General features: G+C 47.5%; 1 protein-coding gene across 1 annotated transcript in view; it reads left to right on the top strand.

Moving 5' to 3' along the window:
• SAMD3 (sterile alpha motif domain containing 3) overlaps positions 1-24,162 on the top strand; it is a 39,465-nt gene that overhangs the window by 890 nt on the left and 14,413 nt on the right. Inside the window, 8 exon segments of the mRNA XM_041733045.1 lie at positions 226-302; positions 400-456; positions 1,031-1,220; positions 4,052-4,159; positions 15,336-15,521; positions 15,793-15,877; positions 20,868-20,976; positions 20,979-21,031. Of these exon segments, the coding sequence (XP_041588979.1) occupies positions 226-302; positions 400-456; positions 1,031-1,220; positions 4,052-4,159; positions 15,336-15,521; positions 15,793-15,877; positions 20,868-20,976; positions 20,979-21,031 (865 nt within the window).

Below are 24,162 nucleotides of genomic sequence, written 5' to 3'. Positions count from 1 at the left end.
GAAAGGAACATCCAGGCTCCGCTGAGAATCTGCCTCCCAGTCCCTCGTGTCGCCAAAGGGAGTCACCAGGGGCAACCAGCCCTCCCTCCTGGCCGGAGCCGCGGGGGTTAAACGGCCTGGCTCACTCGTATCTCCTGGGCTCTACTGGCCTCCCTGTCGCCCCCGCCCAGCCCTCACCTCCACCGCGGCTGAGCCGCATCTCACACCTGCCTTCCCTTGGCGCAGGGAGCCAGGTGTGAATGGCACAGGGCCGTCCCACTGGGCGGCGCGGCTGCTGTCAGCAAAGCGGAGGGGCGCCGGAGGCAAAACAGCAGAAGTTCTCATTCGAGAACTGAGACGAGGGAATAGGTTCGAACGGGCTTTCATCTCCGGCTGCGTTTGCGGGGTGCGCGGGTATAGAGTTGTGGTCGGTTGACGAGGTCTGCAGCCTGGGCGAGCTCGTTCAGAGGTTTCAAGGTAAGCTGCGCACACCTGGCCCACCTGTCTGGCCCGGGCGTCCTCCCCAGCAAGCCTAACGCAGGTGACCGAGGATGCGCGGCTGCCCCCCAGCCCCAGGCCGCACTGGACCTCGCATCCCAGGGAGGGGACGGGACCGGACAGAGCCCGACGGCAGGACCAGGCTAAAGTCCATGCCGTCCATGCATTTGAGGCCGCCTTTGTCTCTGGGGAACACGCAGCACGGGTCCTGTCAGCTCCAGGACGCCCGGGAGGTGCTATTTCTTGTAAAAACTGCCTGTTTCAGAGAATCAGGGGGCGGAGGGGGGGGGGAGGCCCACATGTGGGCTAAACGCCTACACGGTGCCTCCACACTCTGGCACGTCCTGAGGTGCAGACGGGGTTTGGGGGTGATGGGGCATCAGGCTTCCAGCTTGGGCAGAAACGGGATCGGCTCGTGACTTCAGGGCGCAAGTGTAGACGATCCCTTTGACCCCACAAGGAAGTCTGCCCGTTCAGAGTGCTGAGTGTGCGGGGCCTCAGCAGGCAAGCATGAAGAGACGCTTTTTTGTGGGTTTTTTTTCCTTTTCCCCAGAGGAAGAAGTGAGTGGGGCCGCTCTTCTAGCGCTTAATGACCGCATGGTTCAGCAACTGGTAAAGAAAATTGGGCACCAAGCTGTTCTGATGGATTTAATTAAAAAACATAAGCAGAAGAGTCAAAGAGTGCGGCTCCCCGGGAGCCCCAGAGACACAGTCCCTGCCGCGCGAGCAGGAGCTGCCCCACGGTAAGTCTGCACCCAAGGGCCCCGGCCTTCACGCCCAGCTTCCCCGCTCGTGGCGGCAGCAGGACACAGGGGCTACGACTCTGGGAAAACTGTGATCACTTTGTGCAGATGGTGTAGACGGTGTTTCTAATATCTGCATGCCAAGCTTTATGAGCCAAGATATATATATTTTTTAAATGCACCAGTTTTTAAATACTGACCCTGATTGTTAGGCAAGTCCTACAAACCGGGAGTTCTTGTATAGAAAGCTCTGGAGCAAGTGGTTCAAGTGAACCTGAGCACATGGGCCAAGGGACTCCTGCAGCTTAGGTCTTTCTAGAATCAGGTTTCAAGGGAGGCAAGTTGTACTGCTCTTTTGCTTTTTCCCCAACACTGTTTATTTATTTATGTATTTATTTATTTGCCAAGAATTCCTTATAGTACCTAATTCATATTCTCCTCCGGAGGCTCTCACAGTATAATTTGCTAAAGACTGTTGCCACAATGAGTTTTCTAATTTCTCTGGGGGTATTCTTAGAATACAGAATGCTATGATCACATCCCACAAAAATCACGTAGAAAAATCTGTGGTGCCTTTGAGGTTTAGGGATGGGTTTTGTTGTTGTTGTTGTTGTTTTTCTTTTAATCACTAACGTCTGCAATGAAAAGGAAATGATAGCAGGAATTACAAAATTAAAATGTTCGCTTTACCAGTCTATACCCCAGGACCGTTTCAGGTGTCCTGACTTGGTTTTCCCATTTTTGAGACTTTTTACAAAGGTTCTAGGGTCAAATCATTGCTGCAGACCAATGATTCGTTCATTTTTAGAGTCTGATGTTTGGCGAAATCCATTCTATGTCTTTTGTCTTTCAGATTATAGACCTATAATAACACATATTCCTGTCCTGCTCTTTAAAAAGCAATGCAATGTTAGAGAGACTTGGCTTACATAGTTTCCAGAATGTTTAGATATCTGGAACAAGAAGGGGGACAGTTAGTCTTGAAGGAATGGCCTTTGGTTGGCCCAAAGAGCCCACCATCTCATTTATTTGAAGGATTTCTCCTAAACACTGTTTTGATGTTTCTGTGTAAAACCAAACTCTTCAATGTGTGACTTTTGATGGAGTTCCCATTGCACACTCTCCCTCCTTTCCAGCCAAGGGTGGGTGTGAACCTCAAACAGTGCTAGAAGTACTTTCCCAGCGTTCTCGGATGAGCTGGACGTCCTAGCTGGAAGCCCCTTCCAGTCGACTGCAATCTTGATATTGCATCAGGCACGGCTTGGAAGGAAACACACAGCCTCGTTTCCACTGCAAATCCATTTACGATGTTCTCCAGTAAACGAGAACTAGCTGGCCTGCCAGGAAATCCGGGCATCATTCCTGGTTCTACCGCTGCCTCGGATTGATTATGTTAAATGTTGACGTTCCTGTTGCTTCCTCTCTAGGTTGCAAAAAGTAATCCAGGACCTAATCTGATGTTGATTCACACTGATGTTGGTTGTGTCATAATCTTCGAGAAAATCTTTCCTCCTTCGGAGGAGTCTGGTGCTAAATGTTAAGCTTCGTTAAGCTGGCTAATAAAGCCGTTTTCAAATGTAGCCTAGACTGGAGCATTGGTGGTCCCGGGACTTAGGAGCCGGACACTTTACCCAGTAAGTAGCGCATTTACTGTCAGGACTGGTTGACTTAATCTGGAACAAAGCCACAGTTGCAGGTGGAGTATTAGTGATACTTGGTTTGAATTCCTATTGGCTACATTTGCTTATGGTCCAATATATGGTCACATGGGCACCATGATGATGAAAACAGGCATGAGACTATGCTATTTAATTAGACCCTTTCAGGAAGAGTTTCATAAAGACGGAAAACTGGGTGTAGCAGCAAGAACCTTGAAGCGAGGTATCAAGACACTTCATCGCAGACCTCTGCTCTGACGAGAGCTACTCATCCAACCCCGGAGATCTGCTTGGCTTTTTTTAGCTTCAACCGCAAAATGAAGTAGGTAGACGGACTGATGCTTAGGACTCCCTCTAAAGAGGATGGCATTCTAGGTCGGAGATTGCAGACGGGTTTCAACCTGAGTGCAGATTTCTTTTCGTGTGTAATGGTTGCCTAGGATGTGATCTCAGAGAGTGTTTGTAGGCCACCTCTGGACGGAATGTGTGGCATCCTATTCGGACCCGAGCGGATCACAGGAATATGGAATAGGAGCATTTGCGGTTGCTTTTCGGTTGTCGTTCTTGCGGGAGCTGGTAGAGAAATTACGGGACAGAAAGTCAGAAAACAGCTCCAGCCCTGGCTCTGCCACTGGGTAGCGTGGCCTTGAGCAACTTGCTCTTCCTTCTGGGCCTCAGTTGTACCACTCGTAAAGTAGACCCGTGAAGCGGAATCAGTGGACCGTGGTTCTACGGGTAGTAGGTTTCCCGGATAATAAAGTTCCCCCCAGAATGGCGAGGAGGGGAAAAGGAACCTGACTGAGAGTTAATCACTTTACTTATTCATTTGTCGTTTGCAGAATAAGGATATCAACCCGTAGAGATATATTCTATTATCATCATCATTTCAAAAAGGAGAGGATTGATGCACCATTTATATCGTGACCGGTCAGTGCAAACAGTGCTGTCAACAGGCGTCAGCCGACCTCCGGGCACACATCCATGAGATGATTCCACAATGAACTTTTTTTTTTTTCCCAGTTTTCTTAGTTGCACCTTAATGTAGAGCTCAACGGTGGACACAGGTTATGGGGGCACCGTGGGCTGTCTTCTGTCCTCAGAGCTGCCCGCAGATGCAACAGCCGAGGCTCCCATTGAGCAGCCCCTAACCCAACTCTTCTTTCTTGGTGACAGGGATGGACAGGCCCCCTGTCCGGCTGGCTGTGGGAGGCAGACGCCGCCTTTGTATCCAGCTGCAAACCTGGATCACGGACCAATTGACCGCAGAGTCCTGAAACAGAGGTGGGGTGCCTAGCTTCTAAGCATTTAAAAGCCAAACAATTACATTTGTCTTTATTTTCTCTGAGATGTCCTGTGGTTAAGTGTTATGTCTAAAGTGGAAACCTTTTGTTTTGCTGGAAGGGACTCTGATCAGGTGACGGAGAGATTTGGTACAAAAAGGAAGATTAAAATTTGTGACCGTCGTATTGGAAAAGTGAAGTTTTGAGATGATATTAGGCATCTTTCAAGTACACGTTAAGGAGAAAGAGGATTTCTCTGTTGTAAACTGTGTGAGGTGATTGGCAGCAGCCACAAAAATTGGATTTATTCAGTGCATCATGATGTCCCATGGAGTATTCGTGTTGTGGAATCTTGGCTTTTGTTTCGAATTTTGTAGTCATGGTTGTTTTACATTGATCGTTCCTGATGGAGACACTACTTTGGTAGATATTTCCTTGTATTTCTACTGGATTCATGGGGCATAGGGTTACACTGGGATGAAGGGAAACTGAAACCTGGAGAACTAGACCCAGAAATATGAAGGTCAGACAAAGTCCTGAGGACAGTCGTACGTAGGATGTGGCGCGAGAGTTGTGGCAGCCCGCATGGTGTTGCCAGGCCTCGCGGCCTGTGTGCATCGGGCACCAGTGACCATGCATATGCTTCTCAGCTGCCCAGCAACATGTGCTTTTCTTAAGATGTCCCGTCATTGAGAGGAGGGATGTCCACTCTCATAAGAAAATAGGCCATAGTCAAGCCAGAGTGGGCCCTTTATAGTGTCTATAAGCTTCAATATCCTCATCTTATAGTCACAGCAGGCCTGTTGGCCCGGGGGGCATAGTCTCTCTGTTTTGTAACGAGGGACACAGATTTACAGGAGCCCAGACATGTGTAGCCAGTTTTCCTGAATAGGCCATATCGTCGCTTCAGGCCAGAGCCGCTGCCATCGGGCAGGAGCTCAGGGACCAAGGGCAGCAGCTGCCGGCCATTGGCCAGGGTCCTGCAAGCCCTCAAGGTCAGGAGCAGCTGCGCCTCTGAGCAGGAGACCTCGCAGACTGTGCTCCGCCCCTGGGCTGCCCTCTCGCCTTTGGCCTGCAGCCCCAGCAGCTAAGCCTCCCCCAGGGTCCAGGCCTACCTACCCCCGGGGCCCACCTCCCTCCAGGCCCACCACCCTCGGGCCCACCTGCCCCGGGGCCCACCTCTCCCCACCCCGGCCCCAGGCTCTCCCTCTCCAGCCCCAGGCCCTCCCCTATTTTACATATTAAGGTCACACGCATCCCAGGAGAGCAGCAGTTGGGCAACGCAACCACCTGAGGAAGAAACCCAGAGTTTTTGTTGGAAGTTCCAGTTCTCTCTGCTCCCAGGGAGCCGCTGAGCCCCACCCTCCGCGACAGTCACAAGTTGGGTGGCCCGGGTCCTTACAGGTGGAAGATGGTTATTTTGTAAAGCTACACAGCGGGGACCTGGCCCAGCAGGCCCCGGGGAGCGCGGCCAGGAGCACCGGTCACCGGAGGTCGCGGCCCATGAAGCACATTCAACCGGCATTTGGGAGAAATGAATTTCATACCCTCACCCGCTCCCCCCGCCCCACCAGGAAAAAGAAAAGAAAAGAGAAGAAGAAGAAGAAGAAGAAGAAGAAGAAGAAGAAGAAGAAGAAGAAGCCGCCACTGCCGCTGCCCTGGGCACGTGCGCTGCTCTGTGCGCTGCCAGGCTCCCGAAGCCACTGACTCCAAGACCACGTCCCTAAAGCCGCCCTCGGCCCCTGGTCCCGGGTGGCGGTCGCCGCCGCCTCGGCACTGCACGTGGTCTGGGCCCATCTGCAGCCACCGAGTGGGTGATGTGTCGTGACCTTTGCTTCTGTAGGAATGAGGGACACACACGCAGAGGAGGGGTTCGACAGGGGAGCCCTGTGGGATCATCGGGAGTTTTTGGGACGGTCCTGCCAGTGAGGAGAAACCTTAAAGGTCGAGGCTGGAAGTTTCTGGATGTTTGTGTGTCTTCCAATGCCCAGAGGACCTGAGCAAGGGGAGGACAGTTGTGTGATTAGCAGGGCCCGAAGGCCCTGGGCCTCTGACTGTCACCGCGGCTGCCGGAGGTGGGAGGATGTCGCAGGAGCCCATCGGTCCGTCCCACTGCCCATGCTCCTGCCGCCTCTCTCCACGTCCTCTGGGGTCTGCTTTGCCCGAACCCCCCAAGGCCTGGCCCTCTAAACGGCAGGGGTGGGGCCTGCAGCTTGGAAATAGGAAAAGCTGCCGCCAGGCACGGAGAACGCAGAGCCAACCTTCTGTGGGCTGAGCGGGAGCAGGTGCGGGGACGGTGTGGGAGCAGGTGTGGGAGCAGGTGGGGGGGCAGGTGGGGGGCATGCGTGGACCAGGTGCGGGGACAGGTGCAGGAGCAGGTGCAGGAGCAGGTGCAGAGGCAGGTGCAGGGCAGGTGCGGGGGCAGGTGCAGAGCAGGTACGGGGGCAGGTGCGGGCCACCTGCCAGGCTCCCGGGCCTGTGCTTCCCCAACCGAGGCGCCCTCTGCTCCCAGCTGACGAGCGGCTCACCCGGGTCCAGGCAGGGGGGCTCCAGGGTTCTGGCTAAGGCCCCCGAGGATGCTTCTGGTCCTCTTGGACTCAGGGAAAGGTGCTCACTGTTTCGAAGATACAGGTTAGCACATCCTTCTCTTTTCTGGGCTAAGATGACAGTAGGTTCTTGGCTTCCTTTCTGTCCTTCTATGTTCCGAGAACATTCCAGCTTTCAGATGCTGCTGCAGCCCGTGCGGCCCAGGTTCAGAGCTGATCCCACCAGGCTGGTCCGGCCGCCTCTACCGCCAGTGGAGTCTGTGAGCCTGGATATGGAGAAGAAGGGGATGAAGAGGAGATCTCAGTGTAAAGTGGTTGGTGGGGCCCAGTCTTGCTCTCCAGTCCCTGGAGAGGATAGTATTTGCCACTGTTTTCTCTTCCAATGGGGGTACTACTACCCCTGGGGGTACCGCAGATGTGAAGACCCAGGCCTGCAGCCCCACTGGACATCCTTCACAGAAGAGTGGCCCATCTGGGCTTCAATCTTAATCGAGCACCAGGGAGCCATAGTAGTTCATAAGACTGACAGCTGTCGCAGTTCCTGAAGGCAGCAGGTTATCCGTAGGCAGGTGCGCTTGGAGAAGGGTGCCATTTGGGCTCTGAAGTCTGAAAAAGCAGGGATGATGGATGAAATGACCATGGGTCTGAAAGTCAACCAGGATTCAGCTGAGTGTGGTGCAAACTCTGCCCCTGGCTCTGTAGAGAAGCCACATGGGATGCAGCAGAAGCCGGGTGAGACCCAGAAGAGCTTCTGTGGGAGGCTTGGTTGGGGGAAGAGGGGTGTGTTGGATCATTTGCTGACTCTCCAGGGCCTCAGTCTAATCTCAGATACATTCTGTGTTTACAGAGGACTCTACTTCTATCCCAGGTCTGTCCCTCTTGCATTTGGGCCCCACTAGTTTTCGTATCTCAAACATCAGGACCCAGTGACACAGCGCTTCTTTTTGCTGGCACGTTGGCTTGGTGCCTTGCTAGTCCATGGTTCCTTTGAGATCGGTGGGCTATTTTTAATATAATGGAACTCTCCTCTTGGAAAGCTATCACTTTTCTGTGGGAAAACAAAAGTGTATGGAACAAAAGACCATCTTTATCTGTCATAGAACATTACTTTTAATATTTTATCTCTCGGGATCCCTAGGTGGCGCAGCGGTTTGGCGCCTGCCTTTGGCCCAGGGCGCGATCCTGGAAACCCGGGATCGAATCCCATGTCGGGCTCCCGGTGCATGGAGCCTGCTTCTCCCTCTGCCTGTGTCTCTGCGTCTCTCTGTATCTCTCTCTGACTATCATAAATAAATAAAAAAGTTAAAAAAAATATTTTATCTCTCTCTCAAATGCTTCTAAGTTTTTTTTTTTTTTTTTTTTTTTTACAACATTTTTGTTGCAAACTGTTCTACTCAACAAATTCTCAGGGCCATGTGGGGGATTCGGACAAGGAAGACCAGCTGAAAGCCAGAAGGTGGGCAAGAGTCCAGCTGAAGAGAGGGCTTAAGATGAGCCTAGAAGAATGAGGGAAACAGGGCTTTCTGGGCGAGAGAAAGCACCACAGACACATGGGTAGTGTGTTCTGGAAATCCAGAAGGCTTGATTTTTGGCTGGATCTGAGAATTCACATTGGATAATAGCTGATGATAACACAGCACAAAATTGGACCATCTGATGAGTGGTCCTCATTATTATGATGATGAATTCAAATTTGGGATATTCAGAAGTTAAACACCATGAATTTTATTTTCATTCACAGAATCTAAAAACCCCATCACCTGCTTTATTTGTGGAGACGAACAAAAGGAGAATGAAAAAATTTCCTCGAATATGAGAGTCACCTACACTGGAAGCAACAGTTTGGGACTCTTAAGATTTTTTAATTTGTAAAGAAACACTGAAGCTTTTTGGTCTGGGGGTTCAAGAGTTTACATTCTCCCTAAAGGAAGGCTACCTGCTTTCAGGGGGAAAAAGAACTGCCAGCGCTCACTAGCTCTGGATGAGGCTTTATTGCAGGGACTAGTTCCAGGCTTTTCCTTCCAAACATACATTTTTACATTCAGATATGTTAATAAATCATAGTTATTTTCCTCTTCTTGGAGAGTTCCAGGAAACCAAAGGGCTGATTATTCAAGGATGGGCCAGGCTCAGACCTTCCCTTAGAAAGAAGCAGCAGTCATTCTATCCTCAGGGAGAGCAGATACTGAAGATGTTATTGGTCGAAGAGAGGAACACAGTCCCCGCTGGCCTTACTACCCGTGCAATGCATAGTATCTGCTTGCTAGGATCGGGAGAATCCCGAATCGCCCACGACACGCAGCATACGGGTTGCACTGTAAGGAAACAGGGAGAGTATCGTGCCTCCAACAGTTGGAGACAGGGTGAAGTTTGCATGATGAATCACAAAAGGCAAAACATCTAGTATGGTCAGGTATTGAAGGCGAAGCCTCACCTTTACCACACGCTTGGTCTTTAGACCATGGGACTTTTAGATTTGCAGCGGAATTTCCACAGTGGCTTATGACTAATGGCAGCAAGCTTTCGGTCCCTGAGGTATTTCTAATTCTTTTACAGACACAGAATAGTCCCTAGAAATGCTGGTTCTTGGGTATTTGAGCTCCATGTGGCTCATGCATGACGTACAGTTATCAGATCACGTTAGCCCAGGGACAGCTGAGCTCCACTGTAGACGCCACGGTGGCCGTTAAGTCACAGACAAGTCAGTGTCCTTCAGAAGAAACTGCTTCAAAGACAACCATTGAAGTGGATAGATCAAGGGTTCATCAAATTAGGGCAAAATTTGTTATGTGATTAAGACAAATGTAGGAGGCCAGCAATAGCCCACTATCCATGCCATGTGCTTCCTTCCCAGCTCTAATTTGTGTTTATATATCTTGTCTTCTCTCTAGATAGTTTTTTCCTTTTTTTTTTTTTTTAAGATTGCATTTATTTATTCATGAGAGATACTGAGAGAGGCAGAGACACAGCCAGAGGGAGAAGCAGGCTCCTGTGGGAACCCCAATGTGGGACTCGATCCTGGGACCCCCGGGGTCATGCCCTGAACCGAAGGCAGATGCTCAACTGCTGAGCCACCCAGACGTCCCTTCTGGAGAGAGTTTTCTTATGGATACTCCACCTGGGCATCCATTATATTGTCATTACAGGACAATTGTGTCTTAGGAAGAGCTTCTCTATAGGAATCTGGGAGCTGCAAACTACAAAGAGATGTTACTTCTGAATAGCATTGTCACACACACAAAAAAATACATAGCATTGTCGACAGCATTTTGAATGTGTCCAGACCTCAGATAGCCAGCTTGGAGTTGGTATAGTTTACTATGGCCATTCAAGTAGACCAGGAGCCATGGGCCTAGGACTCAACTTGCTTCTTCCTCTCGGGCATGGTTACTATGTCAAGCATGACTGGTCCAGCATACTGGGTCGCTGGGTTATGTCTTAGGTCAAAGAGTAAACACGGAAGCCGTTAACCAGCTCCAGCTGGCTGCTCTGCTGATGGACATGGTGATCTCAGTGCTTATGTAAAATGAGATAGATGATCAAGAGGAGAAGGCTTTATGACTATCTAGAGGGACAAATTTAGAATTTTAAAAATGAACAATTACCTTATTATTTTTCACTCTCTTTTTTGCTTATTTTTTGAATAAGATTATTTCTGCCTTCAAGCTCACTGAGTCTTCTTTATATAATTTCAATTCTACATTAATCCTCTCTAGTACATTTTCTTTTATTTCAAAATTTATAATGTCCTATTATTTTAAACATTTTAGCATATTTTCCTTTAAGTCACTGAACATTGTTATACTAGCGGTCTTAAAGTCCTCATGGACATCTGGATCATCTTAGCATCATGCTCTGTTCATTGTTTTTACTTTTGAGACTGCATTGCATTTTTATGGAGTTTTCCTTTGTTTCTTTATGTTACATAACTTTGGATTGTATCTTAGACATTGTGACTTGATTCTGTATATTCAAACAGTGTTGATTGTTGGTTAGTTTGTTTGAAGAAAGCAATGAAATTGGTTGTACTCGAACTGAAAACTGTCTCCAGGATTAGTTCTTTTATTCTTAGCTGGGCTGTGGACACGGGTGCTTCTGGGTCAACCAAACATTTGGACAGTTTATCCACAGAATTTGTAGTTCCCTCATATTAGCTAAGATTGTCCTCTCCCTCCCCAGACAGGAGGTTGCCCAAACTCCGTCCAGTAGTTGGGTAGTCCAGGGAGACAGCAGGTTTTCTATCAGAGGCTGAGCAGCACTGCCGGAGGCCTGCCTTCAGGGCAAAAGTCATAAAAATGAGACACATTCCACGTCTTCCTTTTCTTCCAAGTGTAGATTCTCTTTAGAATCTGCCTGCTTTTTTTTTTTTTTTCTGCTTTCTGGCGTTTTCAGATAATTTGTGTTTGCTTGTTTGTTTTTGTACTTTGTCCATGCTAACAGTTATTATTCATGGGATAGTTCGTCCAGTCGGAGCTAATTAGGGCATTCCTGAAGCAGAACTCTGCTGGTCAACCATCAAAGTAGTCCACGTTTGAGTGGTGAATGCCTGGAAAGATGTGGTCATGTGAACAGTGGAGGCAAATACAAGAGATAAGATGTAAAGAAGTTTTCACAATGCCCGGATGTGGAGAATGACGACACTGAAGGGTTAAGTCTGAGTTGCTAAGGGAAAGATACAATGAAAGACACTGGGAAATTGAAATGGTATCTTGGTCAGCTCAGCTGCCATAATCAAATGGACTGGGTGGTTTAAGCAGCAGAGTCATGTCTTACATTCTGGAGGATGGAAAGTCCAAGATGAAGGTTCCAGCCAGTTTGGTTTCTGGGGAGAACTTTCTTCCTGGCTTGCAGATGGCCAATACGATGGAGACAGTGTGTGATCTGATGCCTCTTCTTACAAAAACACTGATCCTATATATCAGGGGCTCATTTAACCTTAATTATTTTTGTAAAGGTCCCATCTTTACTACAGCCTCACTGGGGATTAGGTCTTCAACATACAGAAGGTTGGTGGGAGAGACACAACTCAGTCAATAGCAAATGGAAAACTGGCTTTGAAATGAAAAGATTATAAATTATTTCAGACATGTTGATCATGAAATTAATAATGTACAAATTTCTGGAGAAATAGGATGACACATGGAAAAGAAATTATTGATGATAGATTTACAATCCTTCCATGTATAGCTCAGAGCTGAGGCCACGGGGGATGGACGAGCTCTATGAGGGAGAAAGCGTAGATCAATACTGAGGCTTAAGAGGGCAAAGACCAAGCCATGTGTAAACTCACACAGAAGATAAAGGACGAGTAAGTGAGCAAATAAAATAAATGGGTTCTGGGAGAGATAGAAAGAGAGGAGGCAAGTAAAATAGTGTGTAGGAAAATGAGAGAGAAAAGGGGGCTGAGCAGAAGTGGTCATTTGTGCTAAGTGTGGTCAGAAATATCTTGAAAAAGGCTGGTGTTAAAAGGCTGTGGATTTGTAAATCAGGAAATCATTATTGACTTTTGAGGAAGCAGTCTTATAAAGTGACGGGGAAGAGATTAATGTGCAAGAGATTAAGGAAAGGCTAGGATGGGTGTGACACGAGGGACATACGTGGAGCACAGATGGTGAGTTGGATTCCCGAGGTATGAATGCAGTGAGGAGCCACTGAAATGTTAACAATACTGTTGAGACCAAATAGAACTCAGCCGTCCATGCACCCTTCCACCAGTCATTGTGCAGTGATTCCATTAAGGCAACGTTATCTATGCTGGAGATAAAAGAAATAGTCCCTTCTCCCGGGTGACACCTATGTCTCTTGTGCTCACTGCCAAGGCTCCACCGCTGTCTTCTGTGTCTTGAAATCTTTCCTTAGAGAGCTGGGGCTCATCCTCACCTGTTCTTACTGGAGCTATCTTCCTTATGGTAGGTGATGCTCCCCCTCCCACTACTGTCTGCAAAATTAAGATAACTTTCATTCTTCTTGAAGTAGTGACCTCTGGGTGTTGCATACAACCGATGCATCTCTAAATTCTACCTCTGAAACAGATGCTACAGTATATGTTAATGAAGTCAATTTTAGATTAAAAAAATCTTAAAGATAAGAGAACTAAAAAAGTTAGACAAAGTTTCAGATTCAGTGAGCCTTTTCATGAGAACCTCATCTCAGTTTTTAAAAACTAGGGCATATTGCAATAACGACACTGTCGTTTATCAGATGTGTCGACGGTATTATAAGGTTTTTTTTTATTACAAATATAAACTCTACATATAAGCTGAGTAGTTCAGTAGACTTTGATTCGTTTAAACTCGGATCAATCCTAGCCATTAACTTTGTTTTAAAATCTTTCTGGTTGATTTTATTGGATACCCAGGATTGAGATCCCTTGGATCGGTGGTGTGCTGTTTGGTGGATCTTGTCTAAGAGCACTGACACTGAGGTGGGAACAGAAATATTAGTGTCCTCTCAGTTTGGGAATACTTTCTGCTCCCCGCACTTGCTGTAGGGTGACTTCTGCTGGTATCCTGCTCAACCGTACCTCAGTAAAGACAAGATGAATAATTTTAACCTCACAGTAAAGATTTTTTGATCCAATGCAAATGCCATTTTGTGGATGTGAAATGAGTATGCGAGCAGTTATCTGCTCCCAAACTGGAGCATATTTTTAATTTCTGATGAGTCCCTTTGCTTGTGCTGTATTTGTTTGGACTTGAATTAGTTAGCCTGACTTGCATTCCCCTCACTTCCACTTAACCTTGTTAAAGTGCTGTAATGTAAAGAAAAAAATTGGATGTCCCTTGATTTTGCCTAATGATGCTGTTAATTGAAGATGGAATATCTAGGTTTGACAGAGCTTGGATGTGTCTCGCTACGTTTAGGGCATTTGACAAACATAACACCATGCGCTGTAGTCGCTACTCTTACTTTGAGGAGAAGAGACGTAGAGAAAAAACACATAGAAGAAGAAGGTGAACATTGTACGAAGCCCTCTCTGATCGCACGGGAATACTAAAGTTACCCCGATGCAGGACTGAAGAGAGAGCGACCTCAAAGGCGTAAAGGTGTCGGGCAGCTAACTTAGCTACTAGAAACTCCTGGGGAAAAGGAGATAAAATGTACTGAAACTGAGTTTAACACCAGTGCAGTTACCGCACCTTTTAAAAACATGGGAAGGCACAAAACACAGCCGACAACATCCGCCTTGGTAAAGGGTAGATCATGGGAAAAAGGAAAGGAAACCTGCAGAAGACTAAGTGGCCTTTGGTAGACGTCGTCACGCTCACCGTTGGCCGAACGACCGAAAAAAATGAGACAGAAACATCCTGGGAGTAGCTTGGCTGCAGCACAGATTCCGTCGGGGAACTGCCTACTGCTGCCCTGGATCAAGTATGAAATTACCCACGTGCTTATTTTAGCCAGGACATTTCCCCGTTGACGTGGGGCTGCCAAAGAGGCCTAAAGGAGAGAGCTTATCATGAAAGGGGAGGGGAGGGCTTTCTCCTCTCTTCTTCATCCCCCACGCTTCCTAATGCCTCACGCACTCTGATAACATAGGACCTCAGATTCTAAAGGAAGCCTGGCCTTTCAAAACTCATCAGAATTTTGTTTGGACAACTAAGGATTCCATGGGTGTGCCAGAAAACGAACCTACTTAGGCTAATTCCGGAAATCCTTCTGTTCTTTGTCTTCTACTTGGCTTGCCTCTACTACTTCACTTCCCTTCCAAGGCAAGCCTATTGCCTCTGGTAACTTGTGTGGAAATTTTACAATAGATTCTTCTTTTTACACACTTAACCATCAGTAGCTAGCCTTAAGGTTTTCAAAGTGGTTCTGATACTTAATTATATAAATAGCTTTAGTGTATCATTTACCTAACGTGCAGTTCATCTATTTCAAATACACAGCTCAGTTCTTTTTAGCAGATTTCACAGCTGTGTGACCACTGTCCCGGTCCATTTGGGAATGCTTCCATCCCCTTGAATAACTCCCTTACCCCCCTTTGCGGTCCCCACTCCGATCTCCAGCCCCAGGAAAACACTGATCAGCTTCATCTGCCTTCTGTAGCCATAGTTTTCTGTAACCTTTTGTAGAAATTTCATCTAATGTAAGTATCTGATATGTACTTTTAATTTAGAAACTCAGTTTACCTTATTAACATGGCCAAAGACCAACTAAATTAAGCGGATCTTGTATTTCACTGTAAACAGCAAGAGAGTACATCAATTAGAAGGATTTTCTTAATCAGGTGCTGAGACTTTAATTGTATGCCTCATCTGCTTTGCTTAGTTGCAACTAACTCTTTTAGTTGGATATCTTGTTCCGTTTTGAGCTCTACGTCACATATTCCCTCTTCAAGATGTATGGCTCAATCTTCTTTCCAACTTTAGGCCTTACTCCGCAGTCTCTTTTATTAAGACATTTTCTTTCCAGAACTACAAATATTTATGTGTGTACAAAGGGAAAGAAAACAGAGATACCTAATGAGCCCGCAAACATTTGTGGATAGATAGTAGAGGCAAGATGGATTGATGAATTCCATATTTAGACCTCAGGAAAGTGGTTTATATTATAAGTTCTTGGGATGTAGAGAACTCACAAATTGCATCTATTTGAAATAGAATTTCACTCTCTGTTTTTATTTAACAGAAGGAATGTGAAACATGTTCTAGCAAGGAATAAAGCATTGCAGTGGACTAAGTCTTACGTTTTGCCAGAGTTTCCCTATGATGTCAAATGCATGTTAGCAGAACACAAGTGTCCCGATCACAGCGTGAGGATAAGGATCATTGAGTTTCTCCAAGCCGACATGACTAAGTATCTGGAAGGCTCACTGTGAGTAATAACGGGCCATCCTTGCTGGTTTGGGAGGGGCTCTGTTTTCAGAGAGGAGTAGAACTCATTGGGAGCCAAAACTCTTCAGATTTTGGATGACGTGTTGGTAATAAGCCCAACGTTGCCCATTGATCAATTACAATTGTCAACATTGTATTTGAAGGTCTCCATTGTTGTACAGAAGGTTATGAAGGAAAGGGAGTACAATTTGGACTCCTAGGCAGGAATGCAGGCTGCTTGAAGTGAAAAATGTCCTCGTTGCACACAACAGGTATCCCAGCACCCAGCAGTACAATGATGTGGTCAACGCACTGCTGCAGGCCTACCCCTTCCTGGACGAGGACGGCTGTGGCTTTGTAAGTGACACATGGTGCCATGCCATTCACCTCCACCCATCTTAAAATAATAGCTTTGAGTTGTCCGGTAATTGTATGCCCCATTCCCCTCCCCTCAGTCTCTCTATCCACCCATGTCTGTTTCTCTCTCTCTGTCTCGTTGTCTCTAGCTGGTCTCTCTCTCTCTGATTTTGTTCCTTTAGCTTTGTCTCATCTGTCAGTCCCTGTTTTTTTCTTATCTTTGGTCTCTCTCTACCCCCGCTTCCTCCTTCTTCCCTCTCTCCCTCCATCTCTCTCCTTCTCTGTCTCTGTCTCTGCTCTTTTTTGTTGCCTTCTCTGACTCTCTGTGTGTTCCTTTGCATTTTTAAATATATATATATTTAAATATATATATTTATTAATTTATATATATATTTATATATAATATATATAATTTATTTATTAATTTATATATATTTATTAAAAATATATATATTTATATATATATATTTCTTTTTAGAGCAGTTCTAGGTTTACAGCAGGATTGAGAGGAAGGTACAGAGGTTTCACACAAACCCCTGCCCCCCCCCAGGCATAGCCACCCCCATTGTGAATGTCCTCTACCAGAGTGGGACACCTGCTACAGTGGGTGAAACTATATGGACATCATTATCACCCAAAGCCCGTAGTCTCCATTAGGATTCACACTTGGAGCTGTACGTTCTGAGGTCTTCTATGTCTCTCTGCCATCATCTTTCTGTGTCTCCCTCAAAGCGGTTTGGAAGCTTATGTGTCCTGTTGAGTCTTTAAGGGATGTAATGCGCAGAAAGAAGGATGTGACCACACCTCCCTCAGTGCTATCATCACTGGAGCGTTGCTTGCCTTCCTTCCTCCTTTCCATCCTTCCATTCTCTTTCTGTATTTTCAAGAAATGTTTATTATGTGTGGATAGAATCAGAATTTCCAGAGTGGGAGAGGGAATATATATATATACACACACACACATATATATATATATATATATATATATATATATATATATATATATATATATATTCAGGTGGAGGGCGGTGTGCATGGGGCATTCCTACAACATATACATATATATATGTATATATATATATATATATATATATATATACTTTTTTTACCACTCAGACTCAAAAAGGGATAGTACTCTGTGTCTGGAGCTAGTAACCATTGAAAGCCAGACTGGAATTTAAGCATTGTTGTTGTTTCTAGTATGACATCCTTCCTAAAATAATAATTTACATTTTCTGTTTGAACAAGTCACATATTCACATAGTTCAAAATTCAAAAGCTACAATAAGATATAAATGGAAGTCTCCCTCCCACCTCCATCCCCTAGCTACCTCGGTACCTAATCTTCCTCCCCAGAAGCTGCTGATGTTATTAAAGATTCTTTCCGGAGATTCTTTGCATACATATAAGCAAATATGTATTTATCCAGTTACATTTTGACCTTTGGCTTCATGGTTATGAAAGTGAGACAAATAGAACGTAGTGGATAATGCTCACCTGGATCGTGTGTGCACTTTACGCACTTGTGTCCCTCGAGGTGTTCATGAAAGACGCTTAACTGATAAAGAGACCTGCGAAGTCGCTTAGCGTTCCCTGGCCCGTGCTCACACACACAGGTGGGAGGGAAACTGAGGCCCGTGGTAGATAATTACCCCGATTCCCCCAGCAAGGGTGTATGACGTTGTGTCTCCTGTAGCAGGGAAGACGTAGATGATGTCTGAGAATGTCCGTCTGTGGGTGAAAAAGAGAGAGAGCAAGCAAGCAAGCTCTTGGTCATTTTTAGGGCTAACTGTCTTCTCAGCTTTTATTTGGGGAATTGTCATGTGGGCACCGAGGTTGTAGGAATGCCCCATGCACGCCGCCCTCCACCTGAAGTCTTGGGGCGAGGGCTCCCCACGCTGGCAGCACCGAGGCCCAGGTGGTGGAGGCGGGGAGGCGCTGTCCTCACACCGCGGGATGTTCCGCACATCCCTCCCCCCCAGCCACGAGGACCACAGCCTCTCCAAACCTCCCACGTGCCCTCTGGGAGGAGGGCAAAATCCTGATGGTTAGGAGTCTCCGTCCTAGATTCTCTAACTGTTGATATTTTGCCCCAGTTATTTTTTGTGGTTCATACTTATTTGCTTTGGCTGAGCCTATGGCAACAGAAAACAAGTTTCCGAGGCCATTCCCTGGGCAGCCTTGTGCCGGGAGGTGCCTCCTCTGTAAGCACAATAGCGCTGTTATGCCCAAGGAAACTAGCGGTGCCTACGTGGTGTCATCCACAACCACTGCAGGAGGATAGATGTACCCATATGCCCATGTCCCCAATTATTCCAAAAATGTCCTTGAAATGGAGCTTCTGCTATGGGATCTAGCCAAGGATCATTCGTGGCGTTTCACTGTCTCTTCAATTTCGTTTGGTCTCAGAGTCTCTGCGCCCTTTTTGGTTTTTCCTGATTCTGATTATTTGGATAAGTCTGGTCTAGTTGCCATAGGAGAGGGTTCCTAGTCTGGGTTTAACTGAACGGCTCCTACGGATCATATGTGGGTTTAAAACATGTGGCAGAGCCCACCTGCTGGAAGGCCCCCGGCGGCTCCTGGGTCAGCGGCCTATTTATTTCAGGGGGTCACGCTGCCCACCCAGGTGCAGGGCATAGGGGGGTGGGGCTGTGTCTGAGGCTTCTGTGTGCAGAGCTCATGGGCACAGCCCCCCCATCGGTGGGTGTCCCCCCGGCAGTTAATGCGGGGAGAAGGGAGGCCAGGGAGGTCTTGGCACCAGGGCCACAGGAAGGCTGCGGCCTGCCCACCGCATCCACAGGCCCAGCCAGGCAGGAGGGCGAGGGATGTGCACAGCTTCACATTTGGGCCTAAGGAGACCAAGGGCACCCACACCGCACAGCCTGCGGGAGGTGCCAGGGCGCCTGAGCCACCCACACTCAGCCCTGGGCCACGTCTACCTGCTGCCCGTCCCCTCAGGGCAGAGGGGCCTGAGCAACACTTCAGTTTGCCAGCAGCTTCCAGGAGGGGCTCCGAGACCCGGTGTGGCCTGGGAAATGGGGCACAGCGGCAGGGAGTCCCGAAGGTCATGGGAGACAGGAGCCCGCCCAGCCGTGGGGGCCCCCGGGGAGCTCCAGGCTGGATCAGCCACATCGTGGCTTCCGGAGAGCTTCGGTCCTTGCCACCCGGTCCTCGGGTTGCAGAACTGCGGGGCGCTGGGCTCAGGAGGGGGGACCCAGGGATGCCCAGGCTGCTCACCACCAGCCTGCGAGGCACTGGGGCTCAGGAGGGGGGACCCAGCGACACCCAGGCTGCTCCCCGCCCCTCTGCAAGGCGCTGGGGCTCAGGAGGGGATGGCCCAGGGCCGCCAGTGCACCAGGGACTGACGCGTCATCCCCTGGGCAGCTTCCCAGACGCCTGCGGTCCCGGCTGGCAGGTGGCGGATGTGAGCCTGCCCCTGTGCCTGCGGCCTGGTGAGGGGGGGGGCAGGCAGCAGCAGCAGGAGGCAACGCGGGAGGGCGGGAGTGGGGCAGGCGGGGGGGGGGGGGGGGGGGGGGGGGGGGGGGTGGGGGGGGGTGGGGAACAGAATGGAAAAGCCCAGAAGCGGGAGAGTGCCAGTGAGGGCCGATGAGGGCGGATGAGGACGGCTCAGCGCAGACGGGAGGGTGGCGCCCTGGCCGGGGCAGTGACCCGAGCTGAGACCCAGGGCAGGGCCCAAGCGCCGGGCACCAGGCCAGGCAAGCTGGCGGTGGAGCTTCTGGGGCCCCACGGCCCTGAGGAGGCCAGCGCTGGCCCGACTGCCCACTGAGCCCAGCGCTGCGGCCCATGCGGTCCACGCCGTCACGGAGCCCAACCGCCTGCCTGCTCTCCTCGCCCACCGGGGCCCAGAGGCCCTCCTGGCCTGGCCCCCAATCCCGCTCACCAAGAAGGCCGCACCCTCTGGGCTCCGGGAGGACCCGCCGGCCACACGGCCAGCTCGGGCCGCAGCCGGGGCGTCCACGGAACCTGTGAGAACCCCCAACCTTCCCGCCGCGCCGCCCAAAGACAGGCCAGCGCCCGAAGTTCTGCGCCCAGAGGAGGGGTGCCCAGAGAGCCTGAGGACCTCTGCCCTAGGGCCAGAGCCAAGGACAGAAGCTCCCCGCGAGCCGCGACGTGACCAATCCACACTGGACCGCAGCGGAGCTCCCTGGGGATCCCTGCGCCCCCCACGCCTCCACAGCGGGGCGGGCTCCTGTCTTGCGCGACTTTCGGGACCCCTGCCGCCGCCCCCCATTTCCCAGGGCTGTCCCTACGCCCTGGCCTGGTGTTCCCACCCTCAGACCCACCGCTGCTCAGATGCACCTGCTGCAGGAAGGGTCTGCGGCCCAGCACAGGCAACAGGAAGCTCTCCGTTGCCGTTAGGACACTCTCCTTCCGGAACAGCAATGACCCACCTCGGCTCAATGGGCCCTTCCCGTGTCCCCTCCTTCCTAGGCAAGCCCAGCCTTCTGTGTGAAACAGTCCACGCCCCGCACCTACCTGGGGAAGGAACGCTGCAGTTGTCGCCAAAGGGGATTTCAGGGGGTGATAGAGAAAACAATTTTAAGAAAATGCATCAATGAATATCCACCTGAGCCAGTTGTTGGTTCCTCCCTAGAGCCCAGAGGAAAAGTGGAACGTACTGCAGAGACAGCAACTATGGCCGAAAACATCCAATGTGGGGAATTAGAAAAATCCAGGTTTAAGAGCCAGCATATTCACACAATAACTAGGTGGCATCGGGGAACTAATTTTTATTTTTCTGGCTGTTTCCTTAGTTATCATTTAGGGATTATGATTTCTACAGCAGCATCGCAAGATTGTTGTGAAGGTAAGTGGAAGGATAGTTATGTTATTTCTACTACTCTGATGTGAAAATAATTTCAAGCCCAAGAGTGATAAAGATTTTATTGTTTGTCTGAGATCATTCCAATCTCCTTGAAGATGAAGGTTTTTTGTGGGTTTTTTTGTTTGTTTTTTACATTTTATGCAGTTTTTATGGAAACGAGCTCTCAAAGATCGCTTTAAATGTGTTCGGAGACCCATAGAAGATGATGAACAAGTGATGTGAAATAAGTGTAAATTTGGACACCGAAGAGGCCAAAGAAATCTCGTACTGATACAAGCTTTGATAAGGTTAAAATTGTCCGGATAAAAGTAAGCTTGGATGTTTAAATGTTCTGATACTGTGTTGATTGATTTATTAAAGGATAATAAGTAATAGCATCTAAAATCACTAAAATGCAATGAGATATTCTTTCTGAAAACTGGGAGGCAGGGAAATCTGTTTTGCATGGCTAAAAATATGAGTGATATTATTTCCAAAAGAGGGCTTCCAGAAACTGTTTGAGCAGGATGCGTTATTCATCATCTCGTGTTTATTCTTTCACAACCTTTGAAAAACCTGGAAACACCCTTCTGTTCTGGGTCTTTGATAAATGTCTCTTCCTCTGATCATGAAATATAGCTTGTATTTTTGCTGTTCTTATTGCTACAGACAGACGTTAGCACTCATATTGTAGGGAAGCCCGTGTCCTCGAAGTTTTAGGGAAGAATGTAACCCACAGGCATGGATACAGACCCCATCCTGCTCTTCTGTTGCCGGAAGGTGGTGTCCCGTGCCAACCCAGAGGTGGCCTGTGAGGACTTGCCGGCCTACAGGTACCTCCCTCAGCAGCGGGTTTGCTATAAGTAATGCACGTGTAGGTCTAATTATCGCAATCCTATAAATTTCCTTAGCTTCCTCAAAACCCCCAAATATGGTTAAAGCCCCAAATGTCCCCTGCTAATAAAGTAAACGAACTCCTCAGGAAGGATGCCCAAACTACCAAGTAGAAGAGAAGTCAAGTACCAAGACTGTCTCTCTCCACAGGTGGAGGAAGAAGCAGGCTCCCTGTGGGGAGCCCAATGCAGGACTCGATTCCAGGATCCCAGGGTCACTGCCTGAGCTGAAGGCAGAAGCTCAATCACTGAGCTACTCAGGTGTCCCTCTTTCAAAATTTTCTGAAAAAAATTTGGCTTGACTTTTTTTTTGGTGAAAATTTATTCTGTTTTCTTGAAGCAGTATAGAAAGGACTCTGACATTTCTATAGGAGCTTTTGCTTTTCTCTTTCTGATTTTTTTTTCTAATTGCAATGAAATTCTCTTAGTTGAGAGGCTTTTAGTATGATCTATAGATGCATAGATTATTTTATCTTTGTCAGCTAATTTAACCTACATTTAGTTTCTTTTTAAGAGTTTTCAATAACTCAGTTTCTTCAAAACTGCTTTTGATACCATCTTCTCAGGGGTCTTCATTTTATGATGTATTTGTTATATCCATTCTGAATCCCTACAATCCATGTTGTCTTATCCAGGAATAGCAGCTGTTCTAGTATTCTAGTTCCCTATTTATCGTCTGCTCAGTGGTTCTGTTCATTTTTAAAAGTGGGGTTTCCAAGTCTCCAACTATTATTATCATTATTGAATTGTCTCTTTCTCCCTGTAATTCTGTCCATTTTTGCCACATGAGTTTTGGGACGCTGTTGTTAGGTGTATATAAGTTCATATTGCTATATCTTCCAGATGGATTGGCTTTATTCCCATTACAAAATATTTTCCTTTGTCTCTATGAACAGTTTTTGTTATAAAGCTTATTTCGTCTGATGTTAGGATAGCTATTCCCTCTCCCTGTTTGCTGTCGTATCTTTGCCCATCTTTACCCTAAACACTTTGTGTCTGAATCTAAAGTGTGTCTCCTGTACACAGCATATAGTTGGATCATTTTTACCATCTATTCTTCCAATTATTAAATATAATGACTCACAAGATAGAATTTATGTCTCCTATTTTACTATTTGTTTTTTACTCATTTGTTTTTTGTTATTTTATTCTTTAATTACTGTCTTCTTTTGTGTTAAGTAGATATTTTCGAGTGTACTAATTCAATTTTCCTCCATGTTTCTTTTAGTACATATACAGTTTTAGTTATTTTCTTAGTGGTTGCCCTGAGAATTAGAACTAACATCTTGATTTTTAATAATCTAGCTTGGATTAGTATCAATTTAATAACAATAGCATACAAAATCCTTGTCCCCATATAACTCTATCCCTCTCCCTTTTTTGTGCTGTTATTGTCACATAAATCACATTTTACACCTTGTATGCCCATCAATACAGATTTTATAATAAGTGCTTCATAAAATTGTCTTTAAAATAATATGGAAGAGTTACAAACCTCAAATACATTTATACTGTCTTTTATATTTACCTAGTAATGACCTTTACCAGTGCTCTATTTTTTTCATGTGGATTTGAATCACAATCTAATTTCTGTTTATCAGCTAGTGACCAGTTCTCTGTTTTTATTTATTTGGGAATGTCTTAAATTTCTCCTTCATATTTGAAAGGTGTTTTGCTGACTATAGAATTCATTTAGTTCATCGTTTTCTGGTTTGAGAATTGGGTGTTCTCAGAACACTGATATCTCAGTTAAACGTTTTTGGCCGCAGCTAACAGAGAGCCCTATCTAAAACTGGCCAAAATTAGAAGGAGAGCTATGCTCTCACGTGACATGGAACCCAGAGATAGAGCAATGTGGACATTATCTCTGTGCACCAATTTAACCATCTTGTCTCCTCGAGACAATCCGTGGGGGTGTTGCTCCTCCACTTCCTTGAAGCTAGGTGTGGCCGTGAAACTGACTTGAGCCAAGAAGTGGAAGAAGTGACACATGCAATGATGACCCAGTGTGCAGTGAGCCCTCCTCCCCACTGATTCTTTATCAGTGATGCCTCCCAACATTCTAGGTGGTGAAGCCAGGTCCTTGGTCGAGGAGGATGAGGAGCTAGGCCCCAAGACCGACGTGTCATATGAGCAACAAATAAACCTTTGTTGCTGAAGGCTTGGGGGTTGCTGGGTACAGCAGCCTAATTCTCCTTACCCTGAGGGATAGCAGGGGCTCCCAGCATGGCACGTCCGGCTTTGGATCCATGTCCCAGGATCCTCTTTGTGTTGGCGTCATGACGTGACAGAGGCATTTTGGAGGATCTAGCTGCTCCTGCCATCCTTACCCCAGGGATTTCGTAGTCTGTGTCTCTGTCCTTTATCTGGATTGGGGAGATCTATGAAAAGTATCACCATTTGTTATAATAGAAATGCTTACAACATAGGGAAACTTTATTTTGCTTCATGTAGAAAATACCAGCTTTATTTTTTTCAGCTAATCCCCTTGGAGATTCTACTTCCTCAGTACAGAGCACATCATCTCCATTGTGACTATATGAGAAATGTTAAGAACATTTCTCAGA

Source organism: Vulpes lagopus, chromosome 2, assembly GCF_018345385.1.
Source record: "Vulpes lagopus strain Blue_001 chromosome 2, ASM1834538v1, whole genome shotgun sequence".
NCBI classification, from domain to species: Eukaryota; Metazoa; Chordata; class Mammalia; order Carnivora; family Canidae; genus Vulpes; species Vulpes lagopus.
Note: the sequence above shows the minus strand (reverse complement) of the source record. Positions and strands in the feature narration are given on the sequence as shown.